This window comes from Rhinolophus ferrumequinum, chromosome 17 (genome assembly GCF_004115265.2).
Source record: "Rhinolophus ferrumequinum isolate MPI-CBG mRhiFer1 chromosome 17, mRhiFer1_v1.p, whole genome shotgun sequence".
NCBI classification, from domain to species: Eukaryota; Metazoa; Chordata; class Mammalia; order Chiroptera; family Rhinolophidae; genus Rhinolophus; species Rhinolophus ferrumequinum.
In genome coordinates this window covers 36,112,386-36,133,374 of record NC_046300.1, presented here as the reverse complement: position 1 = coordinate 36,133,374, position 20,989 = coordinate 36,112,386, and the positions used below count along the sequence as shown (strand labels likewise).

General features: G+C 37.7%; 1 protein-coding gene across 1 annotated transcript in view; it reads left to right on the top strand.

Annotated features, from left to right (window-relative positions):
• The window catches only part of STAG1 (stromal antigen 1), a 260,872-nt gene that overhangs the window by 132,521 nt on the left and 107,362 nt on the right, over nt 1-20,989 (top strand). The window contains 1 exon segment of the mRNA XM_033131991.1: nt 10,411-10,534. Within this exon segment, the coding sequence (XP_032987882.1) occupies nt 10,411-10,534 (124 nt within the window).

The window sequence follows — 20,989 nt, the reverse complement described above, 5'->3', positions numbered from 1 at the left end:
ATGGAGTGAGGCAATTAGAAGTAGAGATTAATATGTTAAAAAGGAATTTAATATGAAATTCAAGGATTGCATGAGAAAAATATCTGTATTTCAAAAGTTGTATTGTAATCAAACCAGGGAACATTTAGAAGTATACTGCATTTTTATTTTATGCTTGATCTACTTAAATAGAATGATAGTTCCTACAGGTCAACAAAGCTATATATCGGGTAATAAGAGGATGTGACAGGAATCATGGAAGAACTAAGACCTCACTGGAGTTCAAAAGAATAATCAGTGAACGTAACCAGAGTGGAACAAATGCATTGTGGACATAGAGATGCCGATGAGTTTGAGCTATTTGGATTAAAGAACTCATCTATGGACTAGACTAGAAGATTGGTTATAGCTAGATTGGTAAAAACCTTTAAAATAATAAAAACTAATAACAACAGTTATCTTTTGCCACATAACTAATACCCCAAAACTTGGCAATGTAAAACAACAAACATTCATTCTGTCATAGTTTCTAGGATCAAGAATCTGGGAGCTGCCTAGCTAAGTGGTTCTGGCTTAAGTTCTCTCATCAAACTGCACTCAAGACTTTGGTTGAGGTTGCACTCATTTGAAGACTTGACTGGGATAGGAGTATCTGCTTCTACTAATGCTTACTTACATAGCTGATGGCAGAAGACCTCAGTTACTCACCAGGTGGAATTCTTTAGTTAGAGTGTTTTCAAGACATGGCAGTTGGCTTTCCTCAGAGATAGTGAGGAAACACTAAGATAGAGAACAAAGTAGAAATCACAAAGACTTTTTTATCTAGGCTCAGGAATCAAACTTCATTATTTCCACCACATGACATTTGTTAGAAGCAACTTACTAAGTACACCTACATTCTAGAAAAGAGGAATTTATTTTCATCAAATAATTTGTGGACGTTTTAAAACTACCACAAAGGAATTCTAATTTTACTATAGTGTATGATTACATAATATAATTATATGTAGAAAATGATTAATCTAGCAGGGTAGTATCAGCAGGCAGAATGGATTGTGACTCCAGAACCCAAATAGGAGACCAGTCAGGTAGGGACTTTCAGTAGTAGCAGAATGGGCTATCTAACCATACATAGTTAAGTTGTAAGTCTGGAAAGGATATTTGAATTTTTTCTTTTAAATTAAAGTTTATTGGGGTGATTGGATAAAGAAGAGGTGGTATATATACACAATGGAATGCTATTCTGCCATAAGAAATGATGAAATAGTGCCATTTGCAACAACATGGATGGATCTTGAGATTATTATGCTAAGCGAACTAAGTCAGAAAAAGTTGAGAACCATATGATTGCACTGATATGTGTAATATAAAACTGAAAACAACAAAGGAACAAGACAAAGAAACAAAAACTCATAGAGATAGACAATAGTTTAGTGGATACCAGAAGGTCGGGGGGAGGAGGGTGTAAGATGAGGATATTTTAAATTTAAGGGTAGGATTTTAAAGTTAAGGGTAGGAGGAGTCAGATTGTTATCTGAGGTAGACAAGGACTGGGATTCCAGGAAGACAAAGCAGTATCAACTTGTTAGCAGTGTGAGGTACATAAAGGATAAATGTCTAAGTATTACATTGTTTTGTGTACCTGACATTATTGAAAAAAAAAAAGGAACAATATATTACAGTGATACAGACAATAAACACAATTTTTATGAGGAAACAAAACAAAACATGTTAGCAGTGCATACAGAAAGGAGGTGTGTCCCATGAATGTAAGCTTTTAGGAGTCTAGTAGGCGAGACAAAAGGGCATTAGAAATTAGGCTTAGATTTAGAGATAGTTATAAAAAAAGATTTTGAGCAAGGTTTCCCTAGTGAAATAAAGCTAAGCCTTTCTATTTCTTTAGCCTTGGGAATTAGCCACACATAATCTTAATGTCAGTGGTAGTATTAATGAATGGAAAAATGATTAAGCTGTGTATATATGAAGTTACCATACTTAGTTGTCACTGTAGTTTTAATTAGTGTACTACACCTATTTGTCTTGTCCTCAATGTGCTTCCTTGAGGTTGTGTAATAAAAACATAGCCTAGTTTTGTGTGATTTATGTTTTTAGATTAATTTTTACAGGGGTGCCACAGAGAATAAGTTCAATGGATTTCTGGGAGATGAGTACTTGGTGTAGGACTGAGAGAGAGAAAATGCTATGATTTGAGTGTGTTGTGGTTGTGTTTTGGAGGGGGGCTGTTTTATTTATGCTGCTGTTGTTTTTATTTGAACAGCCCAGTAGAAGAAAAAGTATATGAACTAGCAGTTCACAGAGATGGAAATTTATAATAAATAGTAGAATACCAAGTGACAGGCAAGGATGTGTGAAGCACTAATTTATGTAGAAATTGGTTAAAGCTAAAGATGAGTATTTCTTTTCACGTAGTAATTTCACTTCTAGGTATAAAAATATTGTCTTACAGACTTAGTTTTCCATGCCCTACATCAGGCACACAGTATTCCAATGAAAACTACTTAACTTGCCTTGCCACATGTAAAGTATTTTAGTATTTTCTTTCTTAAATACTTTTATGTTTTTGTTGCCACTCACTAAATTTATTTCATAATGTAGGTAATGATGTGTTATTTAAAAAAACACTACCTTAGGGAAACTTGCATATATGTGCAGAAGGAGACTATATGTACAAGAATGTTTGTGGCATTCATTGTTAATAAAAGCAAAAACTTGGAAACAACCTAAATGTCTGCCAATGAGAGAATGTATAAATAATTTGTAATATACTTAATAGAAAGGAACATTGAACATCAGTTAAAATAAATATATTGAAGCTAGAGCAATGTGAACCAGTATGTATAAGTCACAAAACATATTTGTGAAGAAAGCAAATTGGAGAGGGTGCCTACAGGATATTAGTTATACAAAACAATATATAGGAAGTTAAAAATATAAAGATACAGATGGGAATGATAGTCTTTGAGTGAAAGATAGTCATTCTTGGGAAGGGAGATGCATCAGTAAGAGGTATGTAAGAAGTTTCAACTGTAATATTTTTTTAACTGAGCATTGGATATACATATTCATTATATTGTCCTCCATAACTTTTTTATATCTGAAATTTTCCATATTTAGAAAAACAGAAATGCCCTTGACCCATTCATGTTCGGTGACATAAAGGTCTAGAAATAGCTTTTCACGTTTGTAGTGAAGCTACTTTTTAAATTAAATTTATTGAGGTGAGATTGGTTAATAAAATTATATAGGTTTCATGTATATTTTCTATAATACATCATCTATATATTGTGTGTTCACCACTCTAAGTCAGATCTACTTTTGTCACCATGTATTTGACCCCCTTTACCCTTTTCTATCCCCCACCCCTTACTCTCTGGGAACCATTAAACTGTTCTCTCTATGAGCTTTGCTTGTTGTATTCTTCATTTGTTGCGTTCAGTTTTATATCCCATAGGTGAGTGAAATTATGTGGTTCTCAACTTTTTCTGTGACTTCTTGGCTTAGCATGATAATCTCAAGACCCATTTATGTTGTCACAAATGTAAGTATTTTATCTTTCTTATGGCCAAGTAATATTCCATTGTGTATATGTCCCACATCTTTAGCCAGTCATCTATCAAAGGACACTTTGGTTGTTCCCATGTCTTGGCCACTGAATAATGCTGCAGTAAACATCAGGGGACATATATCTTTACGGATAAATGTTGTCAGATTTTTGGGGTAGATACCCAGAAGAGGGATTGCTGGGCCATATGTAACTCTATTCTTAATTTTTGAAGAACCTCCATTCTGTTTTCCATAGTGGTTGTACCAGTTTACATTCCCACCATCAGTGTATGAAGGTTCCTTTTTCTCAACAGTTTCTCCATTACTTGTTATGATCTGTCTTGTTTATGATAGCCATTCTAATAGGTGTGAGGTGGTATCTCATTGTAGTTTTGATTTGCACTTCCCTAATAGCTAGTGAAGTGAAGTTGAGCATATTTTCATATATCTGTTGGCCGTTTGTGTGTCTTCTTGGAGAAGTGTCTGTTTAGATCCTCTGTCCATTTTTTAATTGGATTGTTTGTTTTTTCTTGTTTAGTTGTATGAGTTCTTTATATACTTTGGATATTAGCTCCTTAGCAAAGGTGTTGTTTGCAAATATCTTCTTCCATTTAGTTGGTTACCTCTTTGTTTTGTTGATGGTTTCTTTTGCTGTGCAGAAGCTTTTTAGTTGGATATAGTTCCATCCATTTATTTTTTGCTTCTACTTCCCTTGCCTTTGAAGTCAAATTCATAAAACCCTCTATCAGACCAAGGTCCATACGTTTAGTAACTATGCTTTCTTCTATGTAGTCTGTTGTTTCAGGTCTTATGTTTAGGTTTTTGATCCATTTTGAGTTAATTTGGGTAAATGGTGACATAGCAGTCTAGTTGCATTCTTTCACATGTGGCTTTACAATTTTCCCAGCACCATTTATTGAAGAGGGTTTCTATTCTCCATTGTATGTTTTTGGCTCCTTTTTCTAAAATTATTTGCCCATATGTATGTGGGTTTATTTTGGGCTTTTCAATCCTATTCCATTGTTCTGTGTGTCTGTTTTCTGCCAATACTATGCTGTTATGATTATTGTCACTTTGTAGTAAGTATACATTGAAGTCAGGGAGCGTGATACCTTTGGCCTTGTTTTCTTTCCCAGGATTGCTTTGGGGTCTTTTGTGATTTCATACAAATCTGATGATTTTTGTTCTAATTCTTTAAAAAATGCCATTGGGATTTTGAGGGGGATTTTATTAAATTTGTGTATTGCTTTAGGTAATATGGCCACTTTAACTATGTTGATTCTTACAATCCATGAACACGGAATATCTTTCCATTTCTTTGTGTGTTCTTCAATTGCTTTTAATAATATCTTATAGTTTTGGTGTATAGGCCTCTGTTAAGTTTATTCCTGGGTATTCTTTTTGTTGCAGTTGTTACAGGAATTGATTTGTTTTGTTTGCTTTTTTCATTTCTTTTTCGGAAATTTCATTGTTAGTATATAGGAATGCAGTGGATTTTTGTACATTGATTTTGTATCCTGCAATTTTCCTGTATTTTTTAAATTGTTTATAATAGGTTTTTGGTGGAGTCTTTAGGGTTTTCTTTATAAAGAATCATGTCTCCAAAAAAGTGACAATTTAACTTGATTCCCAATTTGGATGCCTTTCTTTCTCTTGCCTGATTACTCTAGCTAGGACTTCCTATACTGTGTTGAATAACAGTGGTCAGAGGAGCATCCTTGTCTTTTTCCTGATTTTAGTGGAAAAGCTTTCAATTTTTCACCATTAGGTATGATATTAGCTCACAGTTTGTTATATATGGCCTTTATTATGTTGAGGTACTTTCCTTCTATACTCATTTTTTTAAGTGTTTTCATTATAAATGAATGTTGTATTTTGTCAGATGCTTTTTCTGCATCTATTCACCTGATCATATGATTTTTATCTTTTATTATGTTTATGTGGTGTATTGCATTGATTGATTTGCGTATGTTGAACTATCTATCATTGTGCTCCTGGAGTGATCCACACTTGATCGTGATGTATAATCTTTCTGATATATAATCTTTTTAATATATTGTTGTATTCAATTTGCTAGTATTTTATTTAGGATTTTTGCATCTGTACTCATCAGAGATACTGGTCTGCAGTTTTCGTTTTTGTGTTATCCTTGCCAGGTTTTGGTATCAGGGTAATGTTGGCCTCATAAAATGAGTTAGGCTATATTACCACTTCTTCAGTTTTTTTGGAAGAGTTTGAGGACAGGTATTAAATTATCTTTGAAGGTTTGGTAGAATTCACTAGTGAAGCCATCTGGTCCTGGACTTTTGCTCATGGGGAGGTTTTGGATGATTGTTTCGTTACGGTTGATTCATCTATTTAAATTTTCCTGTTCTTCATGATTCTGTCTAGAAAGGTTATATATGTCCATTTCTTCTAGATCATTGAATTTGGTGGCATATAGTCTTTCATAGTATTCTTGTATGATCCTTTGTATTTCTTTGGTATCCGTCATAACTTCTTCCCTTTCATTTCTGAATGTTTGTGTCTTTTTTTCCCTTAATGAGTCTAGCCAGGGGTTTGCAATTTTGTAAGTATTTCCAAAGAACCAGCTCTTTGTTGCATTAATTTTTTCTATTGTTTTTTTGTTCTCTATTTTATTTAATTCTGCTTTAAATTTTATTTTTTCCTCCATTCTCTGACTTTGTGTTTCATTTGTTATTTCTCTAGTTTTTTAAGATGTAATGTTAGATTGTTTATTTGGCATTCTTAGTGTTTCTTGAGATAGGCCTGTAATGATATAAACTTCCCTCTTATTACTGTTTTCATAGCATCCCAATAATTTTCGTATGTTGTACTTTTATTCTCTTTTGTTTCTGTGTACCTTTCAATCTCTCTTTTTATTTTTTTTTACCCAGTCGTTCTTCAGTAGCATGTTGTTTAATCTCCACATATTTGTGGTTTTTCCTGCTTGCCTTTTCCACTTGATCTTCAATTTTAAAGCATTGTGGTCGTTGTATATGCTTGATATGATTTCAATTTTCTTGAATTTGTTGAGGTACTTTTGTGTCCAAACAAATGATCTATTCTTGGGAATGTTCCTGTGCACTAGAAGATAATGTGTAGTCTGGTGTCCAGGGATGAAAGGCTCTGTAAATGTTGATTATGTCCATTTGGTCTAATGTGGTTTTTTTTTTTTCTTTTTTTGAAGATTTTATTGGGGAAGGGGAACAGGACTTTATTGGGGAACAGTGTGTACTTCCAGGACTTTTTTCCAAGTCAAGTTGTTGTCCTTTCAGTCTTAGTTGTGGAGGGCGCTGTTCAGCTTCAAGTTGTTGTCCTTTCCGTCTTAGTTGTAGAGGGCGCAGCTCAGCTCCAGGTCCAGTTGCCGTTGCTAGTTGCAGGGGGCGCAGCCCACCATCCCTTGCGGGAGTTGAACCCGGCAACTTTGTGGTTGAGAGGACTTGCTCCAACCAATTGAGCCAGCCGGGAGCTTAGCGGCAGCTCAGCTCAAGGTGCCGTGTTCAATCTTAGTTGCAGGGGGCACTGCCCACCATCCCTTGTGGGACTCAAGGAATCGAACTGGCAACCTTGTGGTTGAGAGCCCACTGGCCCATGTGGGAATCAAACTGACAGCCTTCAGAGTTAGGAGCATGGAGCTCTAACCACCTGAGCCACCGGGCCGGCCCCCTAAAGTGTTTTTTTAAGGCTGATATTTCCTTACTAATTTTCTGTTTGGATGATCTAGCCATAGCTGTCAATGGAGTATTTAGGTCTCTTACTATATTGTGTTTTTGTCAGTTTCTCCCTTTAGTTCTGTTAGTACTTGCTCTATATATTTTGGTGCTCCCTGATTGGGAACATAGATATTGATAAGTGTAAATGTCTTCTTGGTATTGTCCTCTTTATCATTGTGAAATACCCATCTTTGTCTCTTGTTACGTTTTTCATCTTGAGGTCTGTTTCATCAGATATAAGAATGGACACACCTGCTTTTCTCTGGATGCCATTTACTTAGAGTTTCATTTTCTGCCCTTTCACTTTGAGTCTACGAGGTGTGATCAAACAATACGGTGAATGTTTTCAAAAAAGCAAATTATTACAGTAAAAGATACATTGCCATTAATAGCCCTCTCCGTACTCCCCTTGCTTCGAACATACTTATCCCGTCGTTCTTAGCACTTTTTGAAGCAGTTGTGGAAGTCCTCTTTCATAGGCATCTTGAGTTGCGTTGTCATGGCTGCCTCCATGTCCTGAATCATTTTTACTTTGGGGAAGAGCCAGAAGTCGCACGGTGCCAGATCCCGTGAATAAGGTGGATGAGGACACCCTGTAATGTTTTTATTTGACAGATACTGCCGTATACCAGAAGCGATCTGTGACACGGAGTGTTGTCATGATGGAGGATCATTTATGGCAACCTTTAAAGTACATCATCTCTCAACCCGATTGACTCACACCCGATTGACTGCACTGAACAAGCTCAAACTTGTCACACACTGTTACTAAGGTTCAACACGCTGCTTCCTGTATCAAAGATCCCTCCCCTTCCATTTGATGGCACTCAGTAGCAGCATTCCCTGTATTTTGTGATCACAACAGAAAGGCTCCATGTCACATATCACTTCTGGTACAGCAATTTCTGTCAAATAAAAACACTGTAGTGTTTTGTCATCTACCTTATTTACTGGATCTGGCACTGTACAACTCCTGGCTCTTCCCCAAATTTAAAATGATTCAGGACGTCAGCGCAGCCACGATTGCACAACTATTAAAGACACTCACGAAAGAGGACTTCAGAACTGCTTCAGAAAGTAGCAAGAATGATGAGATAGTGTGTTTGAAGTGAGGGGGTGTATTTTGAGGGGTATTAATGGCAATGTGTCTTTTATAGTAATAAATTTTTAGTTTAAATATTCACTTTATTTTTGGATCACACCTCATATATTTATCGTTGCAGCTGAGATGTGTCTCCTGAAGGCAGCATATGGTGGTTTCTTTTTTTTTCTTTTGATCTAATCTGCTACTCAATGCCTTTTTATTGGTGAGTTCAGTCCATTTACATTTAGGGTGATTATTGATATATGAGGATTTGCTATAGTTATTTTATCTTTTGTTTTTGATAGCTCGGTGTCTCCATTATTTCTTTGCCTTTGTGTTTCTGTCTGTTATTTTAGTTTGGTTGTATAATTTTTTTCCTGTGTTTCCTCTTTTTTTATGTTATCTTAGATCTGGATTATTTTTTGAATGGTTACCATTAAGTTTATATAAAAGAAATTTCATATAAACAGTAGTCCTTTTTTTTCAGCATTAATCTTATCTCCATTTGCCTTTGCAAATTTAGACCTTTACCCCTCCCTTTTCATGTTTTTGTTGTCACAAATTATTCCTGTTTATGCTGTGAGTTCATTTCCGTGTTGCACTAGCAAGTTGTCTTCTTCCTCTCTTTTTCTTTTAATGTTTTTATTTTTTTAAAGCTTCGTTTTATCCTCTATTGTCTGTAATTGACTAGATTGATGGTACTTTGAAGATTTTAATAGTAGATGTTTGTGGTAGATTAACTAGGTGCTAGGCACATTTCTAAGTCTTTTACTTTTATGAAGTGATTTCATTCTTAACAGTAACCTTGTGAGCTCTAGGTATAGTTATTATCTGTATTTTACAGATGTGTAAATCTAAGAAAAAGGGATATAACTTGTCTAAAGCCACATAGCTAGTAAATAACAGAGTCAGCATTTGAAATCAGAATGTCTTGCTCCAGAGCTCCAGGACCATTAGCCTCAATGCTGTAGAATCTCTCCATGAGAAAGAGATATATAAACAAACAAACAAAGTAGGAAAGCTAAAGATTGTAGTAGGTAGTATGGCTTTGAAAGAGAAAGTTTCTCACCTTTTTATCTTTCAGCTATGACAGGGACTTAAAAGAAACGAGATTTATTGTAGCAGAGAATGTAATTTTAGAATGCTAGCACCCATTTTGTGATAAAAGAGCAACTTAAGTGAAGTTGCTTGATTGACATTAAAAGTCCAGTTAAATTACTGTTAGATTAATTGATGATTGCCTTGTACTAATTGGAGAATTAAATAGTACCAAACATTTTAAATTATTCATGTATGGCAAAGCAGAAACCTTGATGACCAATCTACAAATGAAAGTTAAGGATTCACTTTATTATATTTAATATGATTTTTTTTTAAATGCTAGAGCTAGTAACCTACTGAAAGATAAGGTAAAAATATTAACATTGTATTTGCTCATGGTTCACAGGTTTGAGAGTAGGAAAATATCATGACAATTTTATTGGATGCTTAAAGTGAGGTGCAAAGCCATCTGGGCACAGAGCCAGAAACCTTACTTTTGGAGTTTGTTCTACCACCATTTCACAGTGTAGTTATCAAGATTGTTCCTATTGTGACTAAATGTGAACTATTGTTCTGCCCTGTGCAATTACATCAAGGTTTTGGGTTTTGCAAACTATCATACTTTTTAAAATAATACTTGCTTCAAGTTCTACATAATTCTTTATTTGAATGTTGATATTATGGTTCCCCGAGAAGATGTAACATGTTTGTTGACGCCATTATAGTTGTGAGGCTTTCAGAAAGCTCCACATGCCATTTCCTAGTCCAGTGAATGTAAAGCAATTGAGTCAAAATAAGATGATTTCCAGAAGCGTTATTTTTGTGTTTGGTATTGGTAGTTTTTATTCCACAGAAACCATATAAAAAACAGAAGATATTCAAGTTAGAGGCCTTTGAGAGTACAGATATAAATACAGTGTTAGGAATAATGTGTAAATATTTATTGTTTGCTGAAAATGAGTATGAAGTACATTCTAGCTCTTCATATTAATCAGAGATTGTGTCCTTATTTTCGCCCTCTTGTAGTGATGCTATTGCTGAGATTAGAGCCATTTGTATTGAAGAAATTGGAGTATGGATGAAAATGTATAGTGATGCCTTCCTAAATGACAGTTACCTAAAATATGTTGGTTGGACTCTTCATGACAGGGTAAGTTACTCTGTTCCAGGCTTTGATAGTAGGTATGCTTGTCCTATTACTAGACAAGATTTGTAATGTGGAAATCTAAGATGATTCAGCTGAATAACTGTCCACTTAATGGCCATGATGAAACTTGACACAGGAGCCCATGTGTGAAAACCCTTCTTACTTAGTTGTAATTCTCTCTTAAACCAAGATTGACAACCTGGTACATATAAAATTTTCAGAGATTATCTCAAGAAGCTAATTACAGTCTTTTTCTAGCTTGGAGTCAAAAGAGATTCCTTGTTTCTCTTAATATATGAAAGCTGAATAAGCTTTCTTTTGATTTCTTTAGGGTATATCACAGCAAAGTGAATGGATTTGTTGGGTGCTAGAATATTGTGTCTAAAAATATGTTTCTATTAAAAAAGGCTCTGACTTCCAAGGGAATCCCATGTTATTGAATCCTAAATAAGTAATCCTGAAAATAATCAAGGGTAGGAGTGTATCTTACTGGAATTTTTATATTGAATGACCTGACGACAGTCTTTAACTTGAATTGCCCAGATATTCACAAATATAGAAATATTTCAGTAATTTACTTTAAATTCCATTCTTTGAATTGTTAAAATCATTGAAGGTATTAGAATACATTTTATTTTTAATGCAATTGTATTCTTAGATTTTTTTAAGGCAAATTTGGTATTATTTGAAGACTTCTCTCTGTCTTACCATTATTACCTTATAGAACATTTATTTTTTAAATAGCAGTATGCTAAGTATTTTCAAAGCTTTTTTGAAACCCACAAAATTACATAAATCTTAATAAAAGGTCTCAAGGGAATTTTACAGTCAATTTTTGCTGTAAGAGAGTTTGAAGTATAGGGAGATCATCACAAGTTGGTTGCTCAGCTTCACAGTTGCTAATTTTTAATTGATGATTAAAAGGAGTTTGTTCTCCTCTACCGCATTTGAAGGACAATTTAGTCAGTACATAGTGAATCTTTTCCTGAATATTTATCATACCTAGCATTTCAAATCCTTTTTTCTACACTAATAAAACCTGAGCTTGATTCTGTGTTTTCTTTGTCTATTCCTTTTGTAGAACCGGGATCCTTAATGTCTGACCCCATCTCAGGTTTATTTAATTAAGTTTTACTACAAGATGAGAGAATGTAAAATTACACAGTGTGTCCTTACACATACACTGTTAAATCCAACAAGATGAGCTTTAGTAGGAATAAATTTACGGTCTTCCATTTTTAATCCCTACCACTACCATACCAGTTTTCTTCTTCCCCCCACCTCCCTTATTGAATATCCTACTGAATTTAAATAACAGTAACAATGACCAGTTTTAACAGAATTTATGTATAACTACAAATTCTGGGAATAACATGGATTTGATGTGGCTTACCAAAAAACAATTCACTATGATTTTAAAATAAACCGCTAAATTGTGTTTGAGAAATCCTCTGTCCAGATAAAGGAAGAGGTATATTTCTCTTACATGTTATTGATAAAATCATGTAAGGAGAACTGTTTTAAGTAGAATGATTTTACTTACTTTTCCTGTGATCTTCAGTTAATTTATTTAGAACTTAACTGTAAGTATTAAATAATCTCTTCTAAACTTTCTTTTGTCATTCCCACTCTAATCTGCTTGTACTTTTTTTTTCCTCTGAGGACTAATCATTTGCTTTCTCTCCTTTTAGTCTAGTTGAAACTGCTCATTCTATGAGATATGACTTCTGCCTTCAGACTCATCCTGTGCATTTTCAAATGAGCTGATAAAACTCTTGTCTTTTTTTAAGATTATATTTTAATTATCAACTGCAATTTTTTCCAGTTTTATTGAGATAAAATTGACATATAACCATTGTATTAGTTTAAGGTGTACCTTGTAATGGCTTGATACTCCCGTCTTGATTTTAGAATTTTAGATGTTTATAACCCAATTTATCCTCCTAAATAAGACAAATTTTTTATTTTAATATTGTCAGTTTACATAAGTTTTATAATATAAGTTTTGGTCAATAGAAAGACAAATAAGTAAAGGAGTTATTGGAAATTCAGTTTGTATTGACCAAAACTTATTTCTACGTTTTCTACGCATTTGTTTTATCTCTGTCATTAAAGGTAACACAGAAGAGATCTAATTTAAATACAGCTAAAGTAATCTCTGTATTGTGGGCTAAATATCTTAATCTCTTCTTGTATTTATGCTCATGGCACTAAATTGCCTTTCTCTATCCTTTTTAGTTTATCAGTATTGTTCTATGCTGTTTTTGCGTTTGTGGTACAGTTCTAAAGTCTTGCCTATGCTTGATTCCTCTTATCAAAATCTCTGTAGTGCTTGCGTGAGGTTTATTTTCAGTTAATCCACTCTATTTCTTCTTTTTGTTGACTCATTTCATGTTCTGTTTCTCTTAAGTTCACCAAAAACCTTTCTAGTTCTGTATATGTCAAGCAAATGAGATCTGTTACCTATCACCAGAAGTAGAAGTTCTAACCCTTCTGCCCACTGCATCTTGATATGGGGGTTGCCAAGGAAAACACAACACAATGAAGCACTGGATGAAACAGTGCTTTACTCACATAGAGAAGGAGCAACAAGATCAGTTTCAGTAGTAGGTGTCATTCCCTCATGACCAGCAGGTCTCTCCCAGCAGTCAACACAGGGCAGTTGCCCTGCATGCAGCCCTCTCGTGCCATATAACTAAGAACCCTATTCTCTTCCTTCAGGGAACAGATTTAATGGTAGGGTTGGCCAGGTGCCATGTGATGCACACACTTAAGCAGAACAAAAGAACACATATTTGAGTTTGAAACAGGAAAGGTATTTCCACACAAGACCATAAACTCGGCACAGGCTCTTAGGACTCTTATCTCTTAATAAGAGAGTGTTGCAGGCACAGGCCCATTTTTTTGCAGCCAAGTGGAAGGGGTCAAAAGATGGAACGCAGGAGATTGCCTTTCCCAACAGCCCACTCCCCACCCCTGCTGGGCTACTGAAATGGCAGATAAGCATGGCGAATCCTGTAGGACCATCTCCCAGCTCAAAGTTGGAGGTGGAGTTGGGTCCACTGGGATCCCTGAATAACCTATATGGATGTGAATTGCTCATAGAGCCTCCCTGTTATTTGGAGGCAGGACTTTACCAGGGTAATTAGGAGATCCAGACCCAAGAGGACAATCAGGCCTCCCTGGAGGATGGTCTTCAACCAAGAAGTGCCTGGATTAAGCCACATAAGAAGTCAAAAAGTGAATCTTGGGGGTACTGAGAATGTAGCTGATTGCCATCCCACCTGAGCTTGGGTATTCACTAACTCAGTTCTTAAGTTCCCCAAATTATTGAAGTATGTTAGCATGAAATGCTGACAGTAATACAAACGCCACCCTATTGTGCCATCAGATAATCGAGAGCTATTTGATTATCCATCACCACCTTGACTGGTGAGTTTAGTGAATCTTCTTGGTCTTGGTGGCTTGGGCAGTGCCATGAGCTATTCTGCCATGGTTAAGGGCAGGTTATACATCGGTTTTTTTTTTTTTCCTAGTGCCTGTATACTATGTGCAGTGTTAGAGTTTGGACAACAGAATGAAACCAGTGGTTAGTTTGTCTTCCCAGGAGGGTACTGTGAGCCACTCTGTCATGTTAGCAAGATGGGTCCTTTCTAGCCCTCTGTATAATTGCTCACATGGACAGTGAGCCCTAGAAGTATGAGGCAACAAAATCTTCCCCGGGCGGCAGGAACTCTGTTGCCCATTGGGGTCCACAGAGAAATACATAACCGAGAGGAATGTAGGTATACCTGTCAGGGACTTGTTCTCATAATGCTGACTAGTCTAGTAATATACAGTCTCAGCCTCCTTTTACCACATGATTGCAGAGAGAAGAGACACATGGAACTTCCAGGTCTGAAATGTCACTATAGATCAGTAATAACCATTTTGGTACAGGGGTCTTTTTCTGTCACATTATAGGTAATATTAAAGTAGGGGACTCTAGAACATGCTTGCATCTGGACCTGTATCAAAAGAGTCACCTGATAATTTCATCTGTTGATAGCTTAAGGAAGATCTGAGTAGCATCAGTTTGCCTCCTCTCACTACGGCTCTACTGATTTTTATCAGGGTATTAATAGACATAGCAGAAGCTTCCATAGGAATGAGAAGAATGTTCCTACTCCCCTCTCAGAACTCTATGAACTTCCTCACGCCTGAGATAACTGGTCTACTACTTGTGGAGCTGGTTGCCTAAGTATTGCAACCCAGACTGTCCCAATCTTGATGCTACTACCTCTGTGGGCACCCATTGCCCTTGTTGCTTGACCCAGACTTTTTGGCCTCAGTTGGCCAGTCCAGGAAGGGAGGCCACATTCTGCACAAACTTGACATGTCTGACAATGCCATCCACCTGATAGGAAGGGTTAAATGTTCCCAGCACCAGTAGAAGGACCCTAGCACCCTTGGTTCTATCTCCTACCCTTGCAGTATCCCATAGGAGGGAGTTACCCAAGGGAAGCATCACATCCTGATTAGAGTCAAGGGGTACTGTCCGGAGTGCAATGGCAGCCAAAGCAGGAAACCACCCCAGAGATGTACCTTCCAAGTGGAAAAAAGAAAAAGAATGATTGGTTTATTGCGACTGGGATTTTGTAGGTACAACCTAAACACAGATGCCTGGTCCTCTCCCACCCCGTGCACGCTCAGTATTTCCCGACATGTGCCGCAGTGACATGTTTTCCTTGCATTGGAGTGCAGTGCTTAGTAGCTAGCTATATAGCCCTAGTCAGATGGGGGTACAAATCCACTAGCAGGCTGTCTTGGTTGCTGTTTAAGTCAGCTGTTCTTTGTTCAATGGCTTCATTGACATGTGGGTGATAGGGTGCATGGAAAGTTCATAACATTCCATGAGAGTGTGCCTATTTTTGTCTTGTTTGGGCAGTGAAGGATGTTCCTTAGAATTTCTTGTCCAGTCTTTTAGTTACCATTCTCCTGACTGGATGGATCGGCCCTTGGCAACAGTCCATGAGCTGGTAAAAATGTATCAAGGCATGTTGGTAGGGGTGGCTTGTACGACCATCACCACAACTCATAGCTTGGCCCACCGGGTGGAATGTCCACATTTGGTCTTAGTCAAAAGATGGTCACCCATTGGGCCAATGGTGGCTGCATTCAGCAGACCTCATCTGTCTTTAGTTTTACAGAGCTGTCAGTAAACTATGCCATGTTGTCAGCAGGCATGGCTATGAATCTTGGGCCCCAGGTAGCTCAGGGAAGGGTCAAAGCATCTCCTATGGGTCGTTTGGCCATAAGCAAGCTGGCTAGTTGCTTATGGAGCCTACTAGTCCCTTGGGATTCTGGCTGGGGCCAATCTTGGATGTACCATTTCCATTTTGTGATCTAGCTTTGTTGATTCTTGGCAGTTATATTGGTCAGCTTTGTAATCACCCAAGTGAGAATGGACAGTACAGGTGGCAGCATTATATACGGCACCCCAGCCATACTGTGCTCCCATCTCCACCAGTGCCCAACAGCAAGCAGGAAAATGCCATTCAAAAGGAATGTACTAGGTGGCAGCTTCTAGAAGTTTGAAGGTCCAGAATCCAAGAAACCAGTGCACCCAGTGGCAGTCTCCTGCTGCCACAGACTCCAATCAGTGTGTGTGTGGTGGGGGCGCGGGGGATTGCCGAAACCTGCAGTTTCATCAGGCTAGCAGGCTTCATGGGCCTTGCCTTGTTAAACAGCTTCCAGTGCCTGCTGCTGCGATGGGCCTCATTTAAAATTGGCTTCTTTGTAGGTCACTTTGATTAAAGAGGTCAAGAGAGCACCCAGGCGGGGATACATGCTGTTTTCATTACTCATAATGCTGTTGGGTCTTCTTTTTATTAGTGAGTGCTGCCAGGACCTACAGTTTTGTTTATTTTTTTGAAGAAATGCACCTTTTTTCTTTTTTTTTTTTTAAGGAAGGCGCAGCTCACAGTGGCCCATGCGGGGATCGAACTAGCAACCTTGGTGTTATTAGCACCACACTCTAACCAACTGCGCTAAACAGCCACCCCAGGACCTACAGTTTTTGTTTAATTGTCTCTGGAATACCTCTTTGGCTTCTTGCCCAAATGACTTCTTGGAATTGCACCTGCTGTGCCAGGCTCTGGACTTTATCTGGATTTATAGTCAAATTGGAGCTAATGATTTCCTCCGTGACTAAGTGCAGCACTGTAGCCACATGTTTTTTGATTGGCCATGCTTTCAGGATGTCATAATGTAATAATGGATGACTAAAATATCTGTGGGGCCTTGCGTTTGTTGAAGATCAAGCCCTAACCATTGGTAGCATATTATGGAAGAATTTCAGTATCGGTGCAGAACTACAGTAAAAGTATATTACGAGCCATTCTCTGTGAATGCAAATTAGTCCTGATCCTCATCCTGCAAAAGGATCAAGTAGAAGGCATTTGTCAGATCAATAACAGTATACTAGTTTCTTGCTTGGGTTGTCACTCTCTCGGTGATGTTGTAATATCAGGAACTGCTAGGGCCTAAGTTGGAACTTCCCTGTGGTAATCGATCAACCTCCAAGCTCTGGAGGTTTTCCTTACTGGCCAGATTGGGCTGTTAAATTTTGACGTGGTAGTTACCAGCACCTCTGCTTGCATTAAGTCTTGAGTTAACAGAATAATGTCCATTTCCCCACCATATTTTTGTTGAATAATGTGCCGTGATTTGGGCAACTCTGGAGTTGTCCAGGAATGTACTTGGCCCTTTATGCTTGAATTTGTCCTTGTTGTGGTTCATACCCCTTGAGGCAGTGATGGTTTTCAGTATTGCACCCAGCCAAAATGTTAATGCCTGTTATGTACTCAGTGGTGGGAACCATGATCATCAGCACCTGAACTTGTCCAAAGGGCTCCATCTACAAACCCATGCAGACTTATCTCCCATGGGTAACTATCACCCAAACTGTCCAAAGCCACTATTTTAATCCTGTCCTTATGGTGACCTAGGATTATTGTCATTTGGACAGCAGTATTTAAGAGCCCCATAAAAAATATGAATTCCACTCCACTCCCCTTTTCCCTTCTATCCTGACAGGGGCGTGGGACCTCTGGTGGGGACCCAGGGACTGTGACCCCTAACTGTGCTATATAGCCCTAGACATTTGCGTCTGCAATGCCCCTTCATCATACAGATGTTCCAGCCAGGCTGCATGAGACTCCCCTCAATCATGTCCATATCTGTCCTTCAGTTTTCATATTTTACTTTCAGACAAGGACTTCACCTCAACAGTTTTCATTTTCAGCAATGCCATTGATAGTTTTGCATTGAGTGAAAACAGGTCTTATTTGAAGCCTGGAAGCAATCTGTATCAGGTGAATTTATCCTGCATGGTACCTCTTATTCTCTCAGACATCATTTTCAACCCCTAAAATACCAGGAGTTGGGGTGGCATGGAGCACAAAGGAAGCCAAGAGCCAGAATATACAAGGTGTGATCAGACAATATGGTGAAATTTAAATAAAAAGCAATAGTAAAAGACACACTGCTATTAATCCTCCTCAAAGTACCTCCTCCTCCGCTCGCTTCGTACACACTTTCCCATCCTTGTTGCCATTTTCTGAAGCAGTTCTGGAAGTCCTCTTTCGTGAGTGTCTTCAGGTGCGCTGCCTTGATGTCCTGAATCGAATCAAAATACTTACCCTTCATGGTCATTTTGACTTTGGGAAAGAGCCAGAAGTCACATGGTACCAGACCCGGTGATTAAGTTGGATGAGGACACACTGTAATATTTTTATTTGACAGACGTTGCCGTACCAGAAGTGATGTGTAACTCGGAGCCTTTCTGTTGTGATCACAAAATATGGTGAATGCTGTTGCTAAGTGCCATCCAATAGAAGGGCAGGGATCTTCAGTACAGGAATTGGCGTGTTGAACCTTAGTAACAGAAGTGTGACAAGTTTCAGCTTGCTCGGTGCAGTCAGTTGGGTGTGAGCTACGGTTGAGAGAAGGTGTGTTATAAAGTTTGCCATAAATCATTTTCCATCATGACAACACTCCGTGTCACACATTGCTTCTGATGTACGGCAGTTTCTGTCAAATAAAAACGTTACAGTTTGTCTTCATCCACCTTATTCATGGGATCTGGCACCGTGCGACTTCTGGCTCTTCCCCAAAGTTAAAATGATTTAAGGACATCGAGGCAGACATGATAGCACAACTAAAGACACCCAGGAAAGAGGACTTCCAGAACTGCTTCAAAAAGTGGCAAGAAGGATGGGATAAGTGTGTTTGAAGTGAGGGGCAATATTTTGAGGGGGATTAATGGCAACGTGTCTTTTACTGTAATAAATTTTTTATTTAAACATACACTGTATTGTTTGATCTCACCTCGTAGTTTCTGTACACTCCTTTTAGGATTCTACATTTCCACCCTCATTCATTGCAGATTAGCTACATCCTGTTTATATCCATACAGCCAGAGGGAGGTAAGCACCTCATTCAGTCCATTACTGCCACCCCACCCCCAGAGCATTCACCATGCTGTCAGTGGGGCTGACTAGCCCTTTCATTTCCACCATGCCATGGTGTTTTGTTCGTGACTCTGTACCTCTTGGTAAGGAAGTGGTCTAGGGCCCAGGCCAAGTTGAGGGCCAGTCTTTTGACACACTGAATGCACAAGACTTCTTTTCTCAACAGTATCCCTGTCAAGACTACTCCTTCTCTTCTTAGCAAATAAAAGAAAAATACGAGGAAATTTTGGGGAATGATGGCTATGTTTATTGCCTTGATTGTAATAGTATTATGAATGTGTGCATATGTCCAAATCGTCAAATAAACGTGAAGGTTTTTTTTGTATATCAATTATGTTTCAATAAAACTGAAAAAAAAAAAAGACTCTTCTCTACTCCCTTCACCTCTACCACATACAAACACATACACTCCTTGAGAGAACATCAGAATTTGTTTAAGTTTAACTCTTTCAAAGTATTCCCACTAAAGTATTCATATTACACTTATGCATTTTATTAACGATCAGCATTTTCTCTTAGAAACATGAATTATTGTCCCTTAAAAATACAACTCATTATGAAATTAAGCCATTATATTCCATAATACTTTCTGTAGCTCTTAACATTTAAAACAGTTTTTTTTGCAAAAGTGTTGCTAGGTTTAGGAGTCTCTGACAAATAATGCACAGCCCCCTCCCTCAACAAATCATTTTATCTTTCTTTGTTTCTTTTGTTTTTTTCTGTTTTTATATATTTATATAGTTATTCAAAAAATATTTATTGAGCAGTAGCTGTTTGTTAGGGACTGTGTTAAACAGCATTCAGATTTGAATAAGATTTTGCACAATGGGAAAACAACAGAGCATTTAGGTACTATAATAGAGATACTTTTAGAGGATAGTAGAGCCCCACATAGAGCAATTACCAAAAAGGTAACTGGAGTTTTCACCTAACTAGGTTAATTGACAGTTTTCTGAAGTACATTTATGGGTACCACCTTATTTAATTGCTAAGTTCCTGTAATGTAGGCAGCGCATGTCATAGGTTAAAAAAACCCACAAGATTTTGGAAGGAGAGGTAGTTAATTAGGAGGCATAACTGGACAAGGTAACGATAAAAGTTGTAATTTGGTGTATGAACTTGGATAGATGGAGTAATTTCATCTTTTGGCCTAGTTTTTCAGTCTGTAGTTGAAGAGAAGTAAGGAAACTACTTATATGCTATCTTAGGTCTGGTGTTGTGATTTTATGTTGAGACAGGTGTTCTTAGACTTGCTCATCCATTATTGTTCTCTTGTGATTACATAATATTTTTATTGGCTTTCCACCTGTCTTGCGTCCAGGAATACCACAACCTATGAACCATCTCCATAGATCCCCATGGGCTGCCCTTCAGCCTTGCTTCCCATTACAATTATTGTGACCCCCTTGCATCTAATAGGTGATGCTTGTCTCTGGCACAGGAAGCTAAATTCTGTTTGAGTATCTCTAACTGTTCACTCTAGCCTACAAAACACAACCACTATGGAGCTTCTCAGTAATGCCTGTGCCCCCATGGCAATAACAGTATTATCTGGACCTTCTTAAGGAATATACTCAACTGGTGGGTCATCTGAGTTTATGTAGTAGATTCTTTGAGGCATGCTCACTCACTTCCTGTGTCTTTAAATTCCTTCCTTCACAGCCTGGCACACAATTCTGGCATGTCTGTTTCATTTAATATGCACCATTGCCTTTCTTTTCCAAGAGCCATCCAGCAATGTGTTGGGCTATTTCCAGGGGCCTTAATAGTGCCTTAAATCCTGAGTCAAGGGAGAGTGCTCCATATCCAAAAACTTGTATATTCCCACTCCCTGGTCAGTACCCTCCTTACATATTCTCCTGGTTCTTGCTGGTTCAAATTGGCCCATTCCTTTAGCACTTAAAGCATATAATCCTTCTCCTCCCTTAGCAGATCCAGTACTTTC